At 45.2% G+C, this 13,990-nt stretch overlaps 1 protein-coding gene across 14 annotated transcripts in view; it reads left to right on the forward strand.

The window, feature by feature from the left end:
- Positions 1 to 13,990, forward strand: part of SEMA5A (semaphorin 5A) — a 475,859-nt gene that overhangs the window by 156,151 nt on the left and 305,718 nt on the right. For 13 of the 14 annotated variants that reach the window (XM_087867978.1, XM_045795947.2, XM_045795944.2 and 10 more), the window contains exon 2: positions 8,679 to 8,876. In XM_087867978.1, coding sequence (XP_087724104.1) covers positions 8,756 to 8,876 — 121 coding nt within the window. In that variant the 5' untranslated portion in view covers positions 8,679 to 8,755. Of the gene's footprint in view, positions 1 to 4,892; positions 4,987 to 8,678; positions 8,877 to 13,990 lie in introns of those variants that run through there. The other variant, XM_087867983.1, reaches the window with a different exon arrangement.

A 13,990-nucleotide genomic window follows, 5' to 3' on the forward strand; every position in this document is an offset into this window, starting at 1 on the left:
GACATTCCTCAAAACCATGGGAATCCTTGTATTTGGACCAGATGTTCAGGGAATTTTAATAGAGGAATCAAACATCTGTGACAGCGACGAGCAGAGTCACGGACGAAAGGAGAGCGTGCGCAGCATATTGATGGGTGTAGACATTGTGAGGAAGGTGGAGAGGTGTACGTGGATTTGCATTATTTTTTTCACCATTAATTCATTTTTTTTTTTAAAGATTTTATTTATTTATTTGACAGAGATAGAGACAGCCAGCGAGAAAGGGAACACAAGCAGGGGGAGTGGGAAAGGAAGAAGCAGGCTCATAGTGGAGGAGCCTGACGTGGGGCTCGATCCCAGAACGCCGGGATCACGCCCTGAGCCGAAGGCAGACGCTTAACTGCTGTGCCACCCAGGCGCCGCCATTAATTCATTTCTTTAGCAGTGATTGTTTGTCTCTCCTATGTCTCGTAGTGTCCAGAGGTTGAGATTTTCCACAGCCTTGTTTAGAGTGAGACAGAAGTACAGGTAATGGTGGTTTCCAGTGATTAAGGCTGTAATCGAGATGAGTGTTGATGTACAGTGGGGCCAGGTGAGGAACGTGAACTCTGAGATGAAACTTAATGATAGAGAGTCAGGAAACCCATCAAGAAATATCTGACATTGGACAGGGGAGAAATAGAGGGGTTGGTTCAGGTGGTGTGGAGGGCATGACTGGATATGGGTAGGGAAAGAGTTGTCAAGATGTAGTGATGAGATGCCAGGGGAGCTTTGGGAAGATGAAGGAGGGAGAAGATGGCAGGTGAGTCCTCAGACGATGGGTCTGATATCTGAGTAAACGGTGTAGCTAACCGTGAGAGGAAATGGGCACGAAGGAGGCAGTTGGTAAGGACAGATAATGAGGTCACCTTTAGGTGAGGTACCTCTACCATATTTGTGTGAAAATGTATATTTTGATTTATGTATCTGGGTTATGTGCAGAGGTCTCGAAGAGAGTGACAGATTTGGAAGTCACCAGGTTTTGGAAAGTATGTAAAGTCATGTGAGTTTGAAGACACAGGCCCCTGGGAGTGTGCAGATGGAGAAGAAATGAATGTTCAGGGGAGATTGGGGTGTACCTTTATTTCAAGGGAAGACTGAGAAGTGAGAGTCCTGGATGTGCTCACAGGGAGACTGGCGTGTTAAGGAAACCAGGGGGGTGGGGGTTGGGAGATATTCAAGGGGATAGTCAGTGGGCGCAAATGCCGCGGAGATACCCAGCTGCATGAACTCGCTGGGTTGGCAGTGACGAGGTGACGGGTAATGCTGGTCAGTCATGAAGACACAACGGTGGGTCCTTCTCTCCTGCCACCATTGCATACTGTTGCATGTTGGCATACATGTTGCACCTTCTGGGTGACAAGGAAAAAAGTGGCACTCCAGGTCCTGCTTAGCTGAACTAAACACCAATGGGGGGGGGGTGCCTGGGTGGCTCAGTCGGTGAAGCGTCTGACTTCAGCTCAGGTCATGATCCCTGGGTCTTGGGATTAAGCCCTGCATGGGTCTCCCTGCTCAGTGGGGAGTCTGCTTCTCCCTCTCCCTCTGCTGCTTCTCCTGCTTGTGCTTTCTCTCTCTCTTCAATACAGAAATAAAATCTTTAAAAAAATTAAAACCTATGGGAGCTGTGAACAGTAATTTATCCACCATGAGTCATTTATCACTTGATTTCTTATTGTGTCCATATTGAATTTCCTGCCTTGGGGAAAGGTCTCTGGATAAATCTTTTAGAAATTGTTGATATAGTTGTGTTGCCTTGAAGGGCCCATTATTTTTCTTTTCTTTCTTCCCTCTCTCTCTCCCTCTTTCTTTTCTCCCTTTCTTTCTTTTCTCTCTCCCTTTCTTTCTCTCCCTTCCTTCCTCCCTCCCTGTCTTCCTTCCTTTCCTCCTTCCTTTCTTTCTTTCTCTCTCTCTTTCTTTTCTTTTTTTTTTTTAAAGATTGTATTTATTTACTTGACAGGGAGAGAGTGCACACAAGCAGGGGGAGTGGCAGGCAGAGAGAGAAGGAGAAGTAGGCTTCCCATTGAGCAGGGAGCCTGAAGTGGGGCTCGATCCCAGGACCCTGGGATCATGACTTGAGCTGAAGGCAGACGTTTAACCATCTGAGCCACCCAGGCGCTCGCTTCCTTCCTTCCTTCCTTCCTTCCTTCCTTCCTTCCTTCCTTCCTTCCTTCCTTTCCCTTTCCCTTTCCCTTTCCCTTTCCCTCTTCCTCTTCCTCTTCCTCTTCCTCTTCCTCTTCCTCTTCCCCTTCCCCTTCCCCTTCCCCTTCCTTCCTTCCTTCCTTCCTTCCTTCCTTCCTTCCTTCCTTTCCCTTTCCCTTTCCCTTTCCCTTTCCCTTTCCCTTTCCCTTTCCCTTTCCCTCTTCCTCTTCCTCTTCCTCTTCCTCTTCCTCTTCCTCTTCCTCTTCCTCTTCCTCTTCCTTCCTTCCTTCCTTCCTTCCTTCCTTCCTTCCTTCCTTCCTTCCTTCCGGGCCTCTGGTTGCTTTAGCTAGCACAGAAGTGGATTGAGTGAACTTTCACTTAGTTTGAAAACCTGCTGACAGATAAAATTAATATTGCCTTTGTGTAAATAATGATTTTATCTAATGGACTTCATTTATTTTTATGGTTCCTCCAGGCAATCTGGAGCTAAACAAGGGGAAAAAGGCAAAACGGTAATAACAGTTCCCTTTGAAGAGAGATATAAAACAAGGTCACTGGAGCTGAACCATTATTGAAATGTATAAAAATCGTTTAATGTTGTTTTTTCCCAATTTATATCATGAGGTCATTTTATATAGTCATAAAACTCCATCTTATCTCAGTTCAGATAGGATAACAGTCTGCGGAACAGAACCACCTTCTTATCCAGCTATCTGCAGGTGGCAGCCAGTGGTGCCCCCGGTACGTCAGCGCAGTCCGTGTTTGCCTAAACTGTTTCTCAAAGTCATTTATGGGAAATCTTTTTTGGCTGAAACTTGGCAGTCAAGGTACATGGGTTAAAATAACATAAAAAGGATCCAGTTTTTACCAAAAAAATGTATGTTAAAAATCAAAGATGTGGTATGTTTGGGGAACATGGTGATTCTCCCCATAGACTCAACGCAATAACAAGGAGGCTTTAATTTCACTTTATTTCCCAAAGAATAAAATGTTCAGTTATTGGTTTTGAAAAAGGTTAGAAGAATCTATTTACTCGAGCACTGTGCATTAACGTAAATTTATTGTTTTATTGATTCTTCGTTTAATCCCATTTCTTGTTCAGCACCTACAATAGTTGATACTCTCGTAAAGAAAGACTGTAGATTCATTCAAGATACGTGCCTTCCAGACCTGAACACAGCCCGTGCGTTGATCCTCCTGGATCATCTGCTCATTCCTTTTTTCTGAACACTGTCCCTGGAACGTCTTCAGAAGCCATAGCTTCTGTCTTCGTTCTCCTGTGTTTTCTGAGACTTTGCTCCGACTTCTGGTTGACGATTATCAAGAGGCAGACTTTCACTTGCTTGACTGTTCTTGCCTGGACTGTGGACTGTGCGTCTTTGCCCCGCTGTGTTGGAGGGCTGTCCCTTGAGCACAGGTGACCCCCTTCAGTGTGGTTGGCTTGAGGCCACCACTCCCTTACCTGGTCTCACCTTCATTCACCTGTAGGATCCTTGACCCTGCCTGAGCCTCTGCCTTCTCAGCTATAGAGTGATCTCACCTCTTCACCTCAAATTTAGTGGGTTGTTGACTCATTTCCTGTCTCACGTGCCAAGGGACTGCACAGAGCACCTCCTGGTGTTGTTTGCTCAGGGCAAGGGATGGGTGAATTCTAAATGCTAAGTAGAACGTTGGCTGTGCGACTCCTGATTCATGCAGACGGCCGAGTGAGCATGTTGGAACGCGTAGTCTTGGGACCGTAACGATGTGTTCAATCCATAATGCAATAAGTCAAACTCAGAAACAGGACAGGTTATGTGAGCCTCCGTGCAACCAGTGATGAGGAAGCAGGTACTGTAATTGGTAGCCCGTGGCTCCTGCGTAGAAGCCACCACAGGGGCTGGAGTGGGCGGCCACTGTGTGCGCAGAAGGAGGAACCAGCCTGAACCTTGGGGTCTTGGAAAGGCTCAGGCCAGCCTGGGGCCTGTGGCACCAACAGATGTACTGATGTGTGTGCGAGGCTCACTCTGAGGACCCTGGTTATGCTGGAGAGGCTGATGGGAAAGCCTTTGCAATGGGAGGAGTGGACATGGAATTAAGCGGACGGGTTGTAGGTGAAAGGGCACACTACTTTCTTTCTTTTTTTTTTTTATTGTTTTTTAAAGATTTTATTTATTTATTCGACAGAGATAGAGACAGCCAGTGAGAGAGGGAACACAAGCAGGGGGAGTGGGAGAGGAAGAAGCAGGCCCATAGCAGAGGAGCCTGATGTGGGGCTCGATCCCATAACGCCGGGATCACGCCCTGAGCTGAAGGCAGACGCTTAACCGCTGTGCCACCCAGGCGCCCGGCACACTACTTTCTTTGGAAAGCTTCGAAGGAATCCTGAGGGTTTTTGAATAGGGCAGGGCTGTTTACCTCGTAGCAACTGATGATTGCGCAACAGACACCGTATTTGGCCTTGTCAAGGGGTGCCAGGGGGTGCCGGATAGTGGAATGTTGCTTTCAGTTTGGGCGGGCCTTTAGTCTCTGGGTGAGCAGTTCATCAGATGTCTTGGAATAGGGCCAAGAGGTGGAAAGATCGATGACAACGTCAACCTTGCAGAAAGAGCTGTCTGTCCATCCCCCCCTACCAGTCGTGCCGTTTGTGTTTCTGATGTTTCCATGGACTGACTTCTCACAATGAAGAGGCACCCACGCAGCCTCAGCCCTCTGAGACAAGGACGGTTGTGCTGAGGAAGGCAGGCAGGTGTGCGCCCGGCTACCTGAGTCCCCTCGGGCAGCTCAGTGGCTCCGCTCCCTGCCCGACTCAGGCATCTTCTCTCCAATGAGAGTTCTTCAAGCTGGCAGGTAGGAGCTGGGTCGGAGGGTTTCTGTGGATTCTGAATTGCCCTGGCGGGTCTGGCCGCTTCTGAACATACAGTAGGTCTGGAGCTGAGAAGAAACACAGCCTCCCCTGCCCAGAAGTACATTAAGCTGATTTTAGGTCTGTTTTTATTAATAACTGGTTGGACTTTGTTCCCTAAGCAAAACTTCTCGTGTAAGCTTTCATTCTTTGGATTTCTTTTTTATCTGACAGCGTTTTTTTTTTTAAACTAAAAGGAACAGTCATTTTTTTGTTCGCCAAAGCCTATTCATTTGCAGTGTGGGTGTGAATGGGAAATGTTATTTATTGCACAAACACTTATATACAGAGTTTTGCTTATTTAGATGGAGCTTATAGAGGGTTCCTCCCACATCAGGAAACTCAAAGGAAGGCTTCAGGGATTTTGAAGTAGATGCCCCCAAAATGTCTTATTTTGTCGCCCAAACTAGCCTGTGGTGCTGTGTCTTCCTATTGGCAAAATCATTTTTAGCATTCAATCACCTAATATATTTTTAATTTTCCAGAGGTGCTAGGATGAAACCAAAACACCTTTTATTGAAATTGATCCTTTGAAAGTTCCTTCCTAATGTATTTCCCGGTGTAGCAAGTAGTTGTAATTAATGGGACTTCCATTTGTATTGGAATTGTGCTGAAATAAGGCAATACAAAGTCAGTTGGGTGATTTGTGTAAGTATTTTAAAATAAACTTTCAAGTGATGATAGCTTGTCTAATTTCTAAAGAGGAGAGGGATTATGATCCATATAAATCAGAAGTTCTCAACCGGGGGCGATTTGGCAATGGAGGCAATTTTGGTTGGCGCACGCGGGGCTGGTGGCGCTACTGGTGTTACGTGGGCGGAGACCAGGGATGCTGCTAAATCACGGAGCAGCTACCAGAACAAATAATTACCTGGCTCTAATTGTCAGTAGTGCTGAGACGGAGCACTAAAATCCCTGGTATAAATATGCTCCCCCAAGAGGTGAGAGATTTATCGTATTCGGGGGAAGTTGAAATTGCCAAGTCCAGGATGCAGGGACCTGCTTTTGAGATCAACGCTGTGCGGAGGAAAAGAAGATTCAAGAAATTAGCCTCACGGGTGGCATGCTGAGAAAAGCCCACTCTAAGTGAAGACTGAATGCCCTTCCCTGGCACCTTACGGGGACAGCTGTTTAGAGTGTCTTTATCTTGAGAAAAGAGGTAGCATGTTATAGCCTGAAAATTACAAACTTCTAAAAATCACCTGTTCTCATTAAATGCACTTTCCTTAGGTTAACGTGGCCAACGTGTAATTTTGTCTCCTCACTATCAAACTCCATGTTCCATTTTAGCTGCTCTTTCCCTTGACAGGGCACATCCCGCGTCTCTGATTGTCACTTTCTGGATCCCAGGGAAGGCATGTTCCAGCACTGGCGTGATTTTTCTCTCCCTTTCCTTCCGGAGGCGTCCGTGTCAGGCTGGAAATGGGAGTGATGGCTGCTATCAGTGTAGGGCGAGCCCGTGGGCAGTGGGTCTGTCTGACTGGGTTCACAGTTATCGGAAGGGGTTGGGTGTTGGCTTGGGTCTGACACATGGAAAAAGTACGTGCAAAGGAAGAATTTGCTCTTAATTCCTGGTAGACCTGAGCTGGGTCTCAGAGGCCAAGACCGGGCAGTGCCCCAGTCCAGTGGACTGGTCGCCCATGGTCCAGATCTCCTAGCCCCACCCAGGATGTAATCATTCCGAACCTCCTGAGCTGTCTCCAAATTCCTGTTTTTCTGAGCACCCAACCTGGATTTTCAGCAGCCTGCTGCCTTCCCTTGAAGATTCTCTCAGCATCTTAAACCCCACACACGTGAACCTGAATGATCATATTCTCATCTAAACAAAGTTCTTCTGTTGATTACGATATTCAGATGAGGGGCATTGCTGCTCTTGTGGTCATTTGTATTCTCTGTCTTGAGTCTGTCTGTGCCTCTTTGCTTCTTTCTCCCCAATTGTAGCAGATTCATACTTTGGAGGTTAGGAATTTGGGCAGGGCTCCACTGGGTGATTCTTTTGCTCTTGTGATGCTGAAGTTACTCGGTGGGTTTCAGCTTTGCTCACATATCAGGTGCTTTGGTGGGAATGGCTGGGAAGCTGGCCTCAGTGGGAAAGGACCCCGGGAGTCCCTGCACGCGGTCTCTGTAACATGGCTGTCTCGGGTAGTTGGACTTACAATCTGGTTTCTTGGCACCCCAGAGAATGTGCTCTAAGAGACAGGAGGTGGAAATTGCCAGGCTCTTAGGGTCTGGGCTTGGAAACTAGCATGCCATCACTTCAGTTAAATTCGACTGAACAAAGCAGTTAGAGCCAATCTAGTTTCAAGAGAACCGGCATAAAACCCGCTTTCTTGGGTTGAAGAAGCCGTGGCCATGTTTAATTTGCCCTACGTCCCCTTATCCATCACATGTTTGCCATGCTTGCGTGAATTTTTATTCACATCGATAACACTTGATGTCACAGCTTCATTTATTTTTCTTCTGTGTAGTTGCTGTAGGTTCAAATTAACTTCTCTATCTTTATGCTCTCCTCTATCCAATTTCCTGCATACTCTATTCTGAGAACAACCTTTTACGTCTCTTCAGCAGTAACTATACCATGGTGGCTTGTTGAATAGAAATGGAGAACTCAGACCTTGATGTAGAGCCCCTTCCAGATCTTAACCCAGCCCCCTGTCTAAATTGCTTCCCACTAACTCTCCTTTTTATCTCCTGGGATCTGGCTCAAGTATGGGAAACCATTCCCCAAACCGTTCCTGGCACCTCCTTCCTCAGGAGCACGTCTTCATCCCCTTCCCTTGGCATGAAATGCACTTCCAGAATCCTCCATCTGTTGAACCTCTTTATTCTTCAGTGTGGACCTCAAACGTGAGCTCCTACGGGACACACCTTGAGTTCCTCTAAATAGTGGTAGTGCTCTCCTAAGTCCTAAAGCACGCCTGCCCCTTTCCACGGCTTTCTAACAACTTAGCTTACAGTTATTTGTACAAGCCCATCTTATTTTAAAGCTTATGAATCTTCTAAATTATTCATAATCTTTAAAGTCTCCCAGCTCCCAGCCTAGCAATTTTGTTTTACCCTGTAGGTGCTCACTATGGAGTTTTAGTTGATGTAGCCTGGATGTCCAGCCAGAAACTTTGCAGCAGGTCATCTATAAATTTCAGTGGATAAATTCACCAAATATGGGCAGTTTTTAAGAGTTGGGTAGCATAGTATCAGTCAGGTCATCGGGAAAAGACAGTGGTCATGGCATTATTAAACGGGGACTTTGGATGTCAAAAAGGGAAGGACAGGGATCCTCAGGGTTTCCACATATAGGTCTGTACTAGATGGGGTGGCAAGGAAGTTATTCCAAGGGAAAAATCATTAGCAGTCACAACTATTAAACAGCTTTCTTCAGGAGTATTGACTCGGTGCAGCTTAAACTTGAACATTTCTCCTTTTATAATAAAAGGGTTATTTCATAAAACTATGGGCAGGAAGAGAGGTCTTACCAAGACATCATCACATGTATTTGAAATACCACCCAGATAAGGGTAGGTTGCCCAAGCACTTGGAGGCTCTCCTTTTTTAAAGATAGATGAGGCTTTACTCAAAGACCACCCACCAGAAAACCTGAACTCGTGGTCACCTAATTGTTCTCTTTTGTGTGTTTTAGGCACTTGCCCCACATGACAGGAAGACGGGCTTCTGGCTAGAAGACAAGTGCCCGGAGTCCAAGGCCATCTGCCCACCATGAAGGGGACCTGCGTCATTGCGTGGCTTTTCTCCAGCCTGGGGTGGTGGAGACTTGCCCAGCCGGAAACAGATGCATCTCAGTGCCAGACAACGGAGCACCCGGTCATTTCCTATAAAGGTGAGGGGCAGGCGCCCCCGGGCCGCAAGGGCACCACTTACATGCACTTCCCATGTTCAGTGACAGAGAGTACCACTGGTTATTGCTCTGTCGTTCTGTGACTGTTGTTTTAGACATCATTCAAAATATGAGCAAAAATACAGAATCCTCCATTGCAAGAATTTCCTATCCTGAACTGGTCACTTTGATCTTGAGAAGAATTCAAAATCGGAGTTACCACGGGTAGAAAATCCCGTGGTCGAGGCAGCCTTTATTTAAAGGTGCTACGAGCCTCATAGGCATTTGAACCAGGGACTAAAAATGTGATCTATAGAAATACCAACAAAACCAAGTAAAACAAAAAATTCTTCACTTCAGCATTTCCCAACAAAGGCTTATTAGTCTTACCACGAAACTTCCGCCTCGGTCTCTATCTGGCACCACATGGCAGACAGAATTGATTCAATGTCTTAAGAATGTCAGTGGACCTGTAGGATTAATTAATTAGTATGTATATCTGGTCACTTTTCTCTTTTATTTATCAAAATTTATTTAGGGCTCTCTATACCCTGGGTACTCTAAGCCTGCAGGATGAAAAATAAATTAGTCTTTGTTCCTGTCCTTAAGGAACTTACAGTTATATTATCAAGCCAACTATAATTGACATTATATTTTAATAATTCATCCAATAAACAGCTTTATGTTTTGTTATGTTTTAAACTTTATATGATGAAAAATTTCAAATATCTGCAAAAATAGAAAGAAGAGTCTAAGGAACACCCAACCCAACATTTATTAATTCATGGCATGCCTTTTTTTCTTTTAAATCCCCACACATGCTTCACTGCACGCCTACCAAATTATTTTGAAGCAAATTCAAAAAATCATAGAATTGGGTCTATAATGTTTCAGTTCATGACTCTGAAAGAAAGGGAATTTCCAGCACCATGATTGCATCAGACCAAAAATGCAAGACAAAAACAAAAAACAAACAAACAAACAAAAACCCGCCAAAAAAAACACCCCAACCCAATTCCATAAAATCATCTGACATCCAGTGAGTATTATGAGATTCCTGATGGTCTCATGAACACTGATGCGTCTCTTTCTGTTAAAGGTTGTGTTGACTGAGGATCTAAATGGAGCTCATACACTGCAATTGGTTGGTCTTCTGCTATTTTGTTGTTGTTCCCTGTGCAAATTAATTTCAGAAGAAATCCGAGCTCTGTGTCCTGTAGAGTTTCCCAGTCTGGATTTTGCCAAATGCATCCCCTTGGTATTCAAATGTTCTTCTGTCCCGAATATTTGTGTAAATTCATAGTAGTATCAAGAGGAGGCTTCGAGGGGCGCCTGGGTGGCACAGCAGTTAAGCGTCTGCCTTCGGCTCAGGGCGTGATCCCAGCGTTGTGGGATCGAGCCCCACATCAGGCTCCTCTGCTATGGGCCTGCTTCTTCCTCTCCCACTCCCCCTGCTTGTGTTCCCTCTCTCGCTGGCTGTCTCTATTCAGGTTTGGATCTTTCTGTCTCCCCTGTGGCATGGATGCTGCCGTGTCCTTCGTGGGGATGGCAGGTCCTTTCTAGGTGTGAAAGTGGCAGTTGGTGATGGTCACGGCCAAAATCTACCGATTCATTCAACGGTGTAAAGCTGGGATTTCCGAATTTTATTATCCTTTCTTCATTTAACAGCAAGAATATTTCTGTATAAAGTAACTTTCCCTTATCAACTATTTGAATATCCTGAGGCTACAGCTCATACAGAAAAGTCAGAATTAATGCTTTTTTCCTTTTCTTCCCTTTCCTAGTTTGTTTTTATTGTTGTTGTTATTATTGTCATTGTTTATTTTTGTTTTTTTGTTTTTTTTAAAGACTAGTTAGTTGGTTCTCTAACATTTTCCAAAGGGAGCAAGTAAGATATTATGTTTATTTTTTGTTTTGTTTCATTTCCTTATTTTGGTTATTAGAATCATTGTTAATATATGGATTTTAACATTTGAAATATTTCAAGCAATTGCAGTTTGAAATCATCTCATTTTAAGCCCATGGAAGCCTTTTCAAGAGGGCTCCTGAGCTCTTCTGACATAACCCAGGTCGCCTCTACTAGCTTGCTTACTCTGGGACAACAAGATGTTCTTGACTCTTCTAGACCACTTCCTTCTGTAGACCTGATTTAAGCACGGACGTCGCCAGTGGTAGGTCTTTTCAGGAAAAATGTTTTAAAAAGTATCATAATTTCGTCTGGATGCTTTCAGCTCATCTCCAGGATGCTAGGGCTTTTCCGAACCTCTTCCACCTTCTGTCTGTGTCGTTTTGTCCTGGTCACAGAATCCTGAGTCTCTGTAGCCAGCACGATCCTTCCTTTGCCTTTTCCTGCTGTAGACTCTGCATTGTTTCAGAGTGAGTGGCAAGCAGCTCTGGTCGTTTTTGATGACTGAAAATGCTGTAAGATGATCTGCTTCTCTTCTTTTAGTCCTCGGGCTACCAATGTCCTTGGGAAACTAAAGTGATTTCTTCACTTGGAGTAATTTCCTCTTTGGTGGTTATGCTGCCAACTCAAAACCTGGTTCATTTCATTTGTTTAATTTCCCTTTTGATTTTTAGAAATTTTAGAAATTTCTAGATTTTAAAAATTTACCTTATTACATAGTGTTGCAAAGTTTCATTAATGAAAGCAAGGAACGTTCAGAGAAACTGACTAGACTTGTGTGTTCTCCATCCTGTTCCCACTTTCTGCACTCAGCTAACCTTTTACTTATATATTATGGTCCATGCTTCTTTTCTCTGTCTAACATTTTTTGACATGGTGGTATAGCCTGGAGTCCACTCCCTAGTGGAGGACTCCCTGCTGCTCCTTTTCAGAGCACATAGCTCTCCACTGTGTGGTGAACCATGGTGTACCCAACAACTCCCCACTGGGAGATGTTGAAGGTATTTTCTGTCCTTTGTGGTCATGGGTAGTATTATGATGAGTAAGGCCTACTGCAGACATCTCTTAATCCTTTGCAAGGGTACCTTTGGAAGGGATTCCTAGCATGGGATGGTGAGGTCGAAGGGTAAATGCATATGTGGTTTTGCTAGATATTGCCCAATTCTCTTTCATGAAGGTTGCGCCATTTTGTGTTCTCATTTGCCCTGGGTATGAGGATCTGTTTCCCACCAGCCTCTCCTGTGGAGTGTACTAACACTCTTTGGGATTTGGACTAATCCCATAGTTTGTAAATGATCTCTCAGCATAATTTTAACTTGCATATGTTTAAGTTGGAGCAAACGTTTAATAAACATGTAACAGGTGCCTGCTAGGTACTCAGTCTGTACTAAATATTGAGGAGATAGAGCAAAAACCACAGTCCCCACTAAGGGTTTAGAATATCTCAAGGAATATAAACCAAAAGGAACATTTCATTACATTCTATTAAATGTCCTAAGAGGTGTCATGGCTGGGTGCTGAGGGAGCCCAGGAGAGGGAGATCTGAACTGGAGAGTCCAGGTTTTAGGAGAGCCATTACAGGTTTCTGGGATGAGGCAACAACAGAGCTGAGTCCCAAATGATTGTTAGAAGGTGTTTATGAGTCTGATGGATGGAGAGCTGTCTCAGGGAGAGGAAAAGAGCCAAGACAGAAGCCCTGAAGTGAGGGAGGGGAGCATAGCAGGCCCTGGCAAGTGTCCTGTACAGTAAGTCATGAAATCTTGGCTTAGGTTATGGAGAGGAGGTGGAGGGAGTTGAGGCTAAAGTACTTGTAGGGGTTCACTATTGTCTGGCATCGGAAGGCCCCTTAAGAAGATCCCCCCATCTGGATAGGCTCCGTGTTCAGAATGGCAAAGGCAGCAGGGAGAGCTGATCCTGAGGTTGCTACTGTGATCAGAGCGAGCAGTCATGAGGCACTAAGCTAAAAGAATGGTAGCAGAAATGTAAAGAATTAGGTGAATTCTAGAAATGCGTAGGTGGTGTTGATGATTTCATGGATGTAGGACAGGAGCGAGAAGGAAGCACTGAGTATGACCTCCAAGTTCTTGGCTGCTGATTCCATGTGGAATAAAGAAGGGGAATCAAAAAAGATGATTTTAGATTGAGAAAGCTGAGTTCCTCCTCACCATCAGATGGGCTGTCTAGCTCAGAGCAAGGCATCATGGGATCCAAGAAGGGAGAGGCAGCCCTCCGAGCATCGGATGATACAGAGTTCGAGGCAGACGTGGGCCAGGGGGCAGAGTGACAGACTCATCTTGGTTTGACCAGGACTTTTTTAGGGGTAGCCCTGAAAATCCTATGATCTGTGCATTAGTTTCTTAGGGCTGCTGTAACAGGGTATCACGAACCGGATAGCTTAAAACAACAGAAATATCTTCTCTCATCGTTCTGGAAGCTAGAAGAAAAACAAAACAAAACAAGACGTCAGCAGGCTCATGCTTTCTCTGACAGCTTTAGGGAAGAATCCTTCTTTGCCTCTTCTTAACTTCTGGGACTTGTCCGCAGTCCTTGGCGTTCCCAGGCTCGTAGACACATCCCTCCTATCTGAGTCTCTACCCCCGTGGCATTCTCTCGGCGTGGTTGTGTCTTTTTGTCTGCTCCTCTTTTTATAAAGACACTGGTCATATTGGATGTAGGGCTCACCCTCACCCAGCATGATCTCATTTTAACTAATTATATCTGAAAAGACCCTCTTTTCAAGTAAGGTCACATCCACAGATACTAAGGTTTGGCCTTCAATGGATCTTTTTTGGGGGGGACACAATTAAACCTGTAACCAGTGACATATATCAGAGCAGTTTCAGGGCAGTGCTGGGGGAGGAAACTAGATGGTAATGAGCAGAGAAACAAATGTGAGGTGAAGAAGGAGATATAAAAGGAGACAGTTATTGACTCAGCCAGCAGGGATGTGAGAGCAGGGGACAGCTTTTAAGAGAGCGTTACTTAATCATCCTTAAGTGGTGATGGGGAAAGGCCAGGTGAAGGAAGAGGCTGAAAAGAGGAGGAGAGAATTGATTTGACAGAGTCCCCGGGGCCGTAGGAGGAGATAGGATACTGGGCACAGGTGGAAGATTAGCTTACAGGAAGCAGACCCCACCTCCAGTGAGTCTGGAGGGAGGGAGGCTGGGACACCCAGGATGCAGGAACGTTAGCGGGTGGGGGTGGCTGCAAG

This window comes from Ursus americanus, chromosome 15, assembly GCF_024610735.1.
Source record: "Ursus americanus isolate L20-20 chromosome 15, mUrsAme1.1.p, whole genome shotgun sequence".
Taxonomy (NCBI): Eukaryota; Metazoa; Chordata; class Mammalia; order Carnivora; family Ursidae; genus Ursus; species Ursus americanus.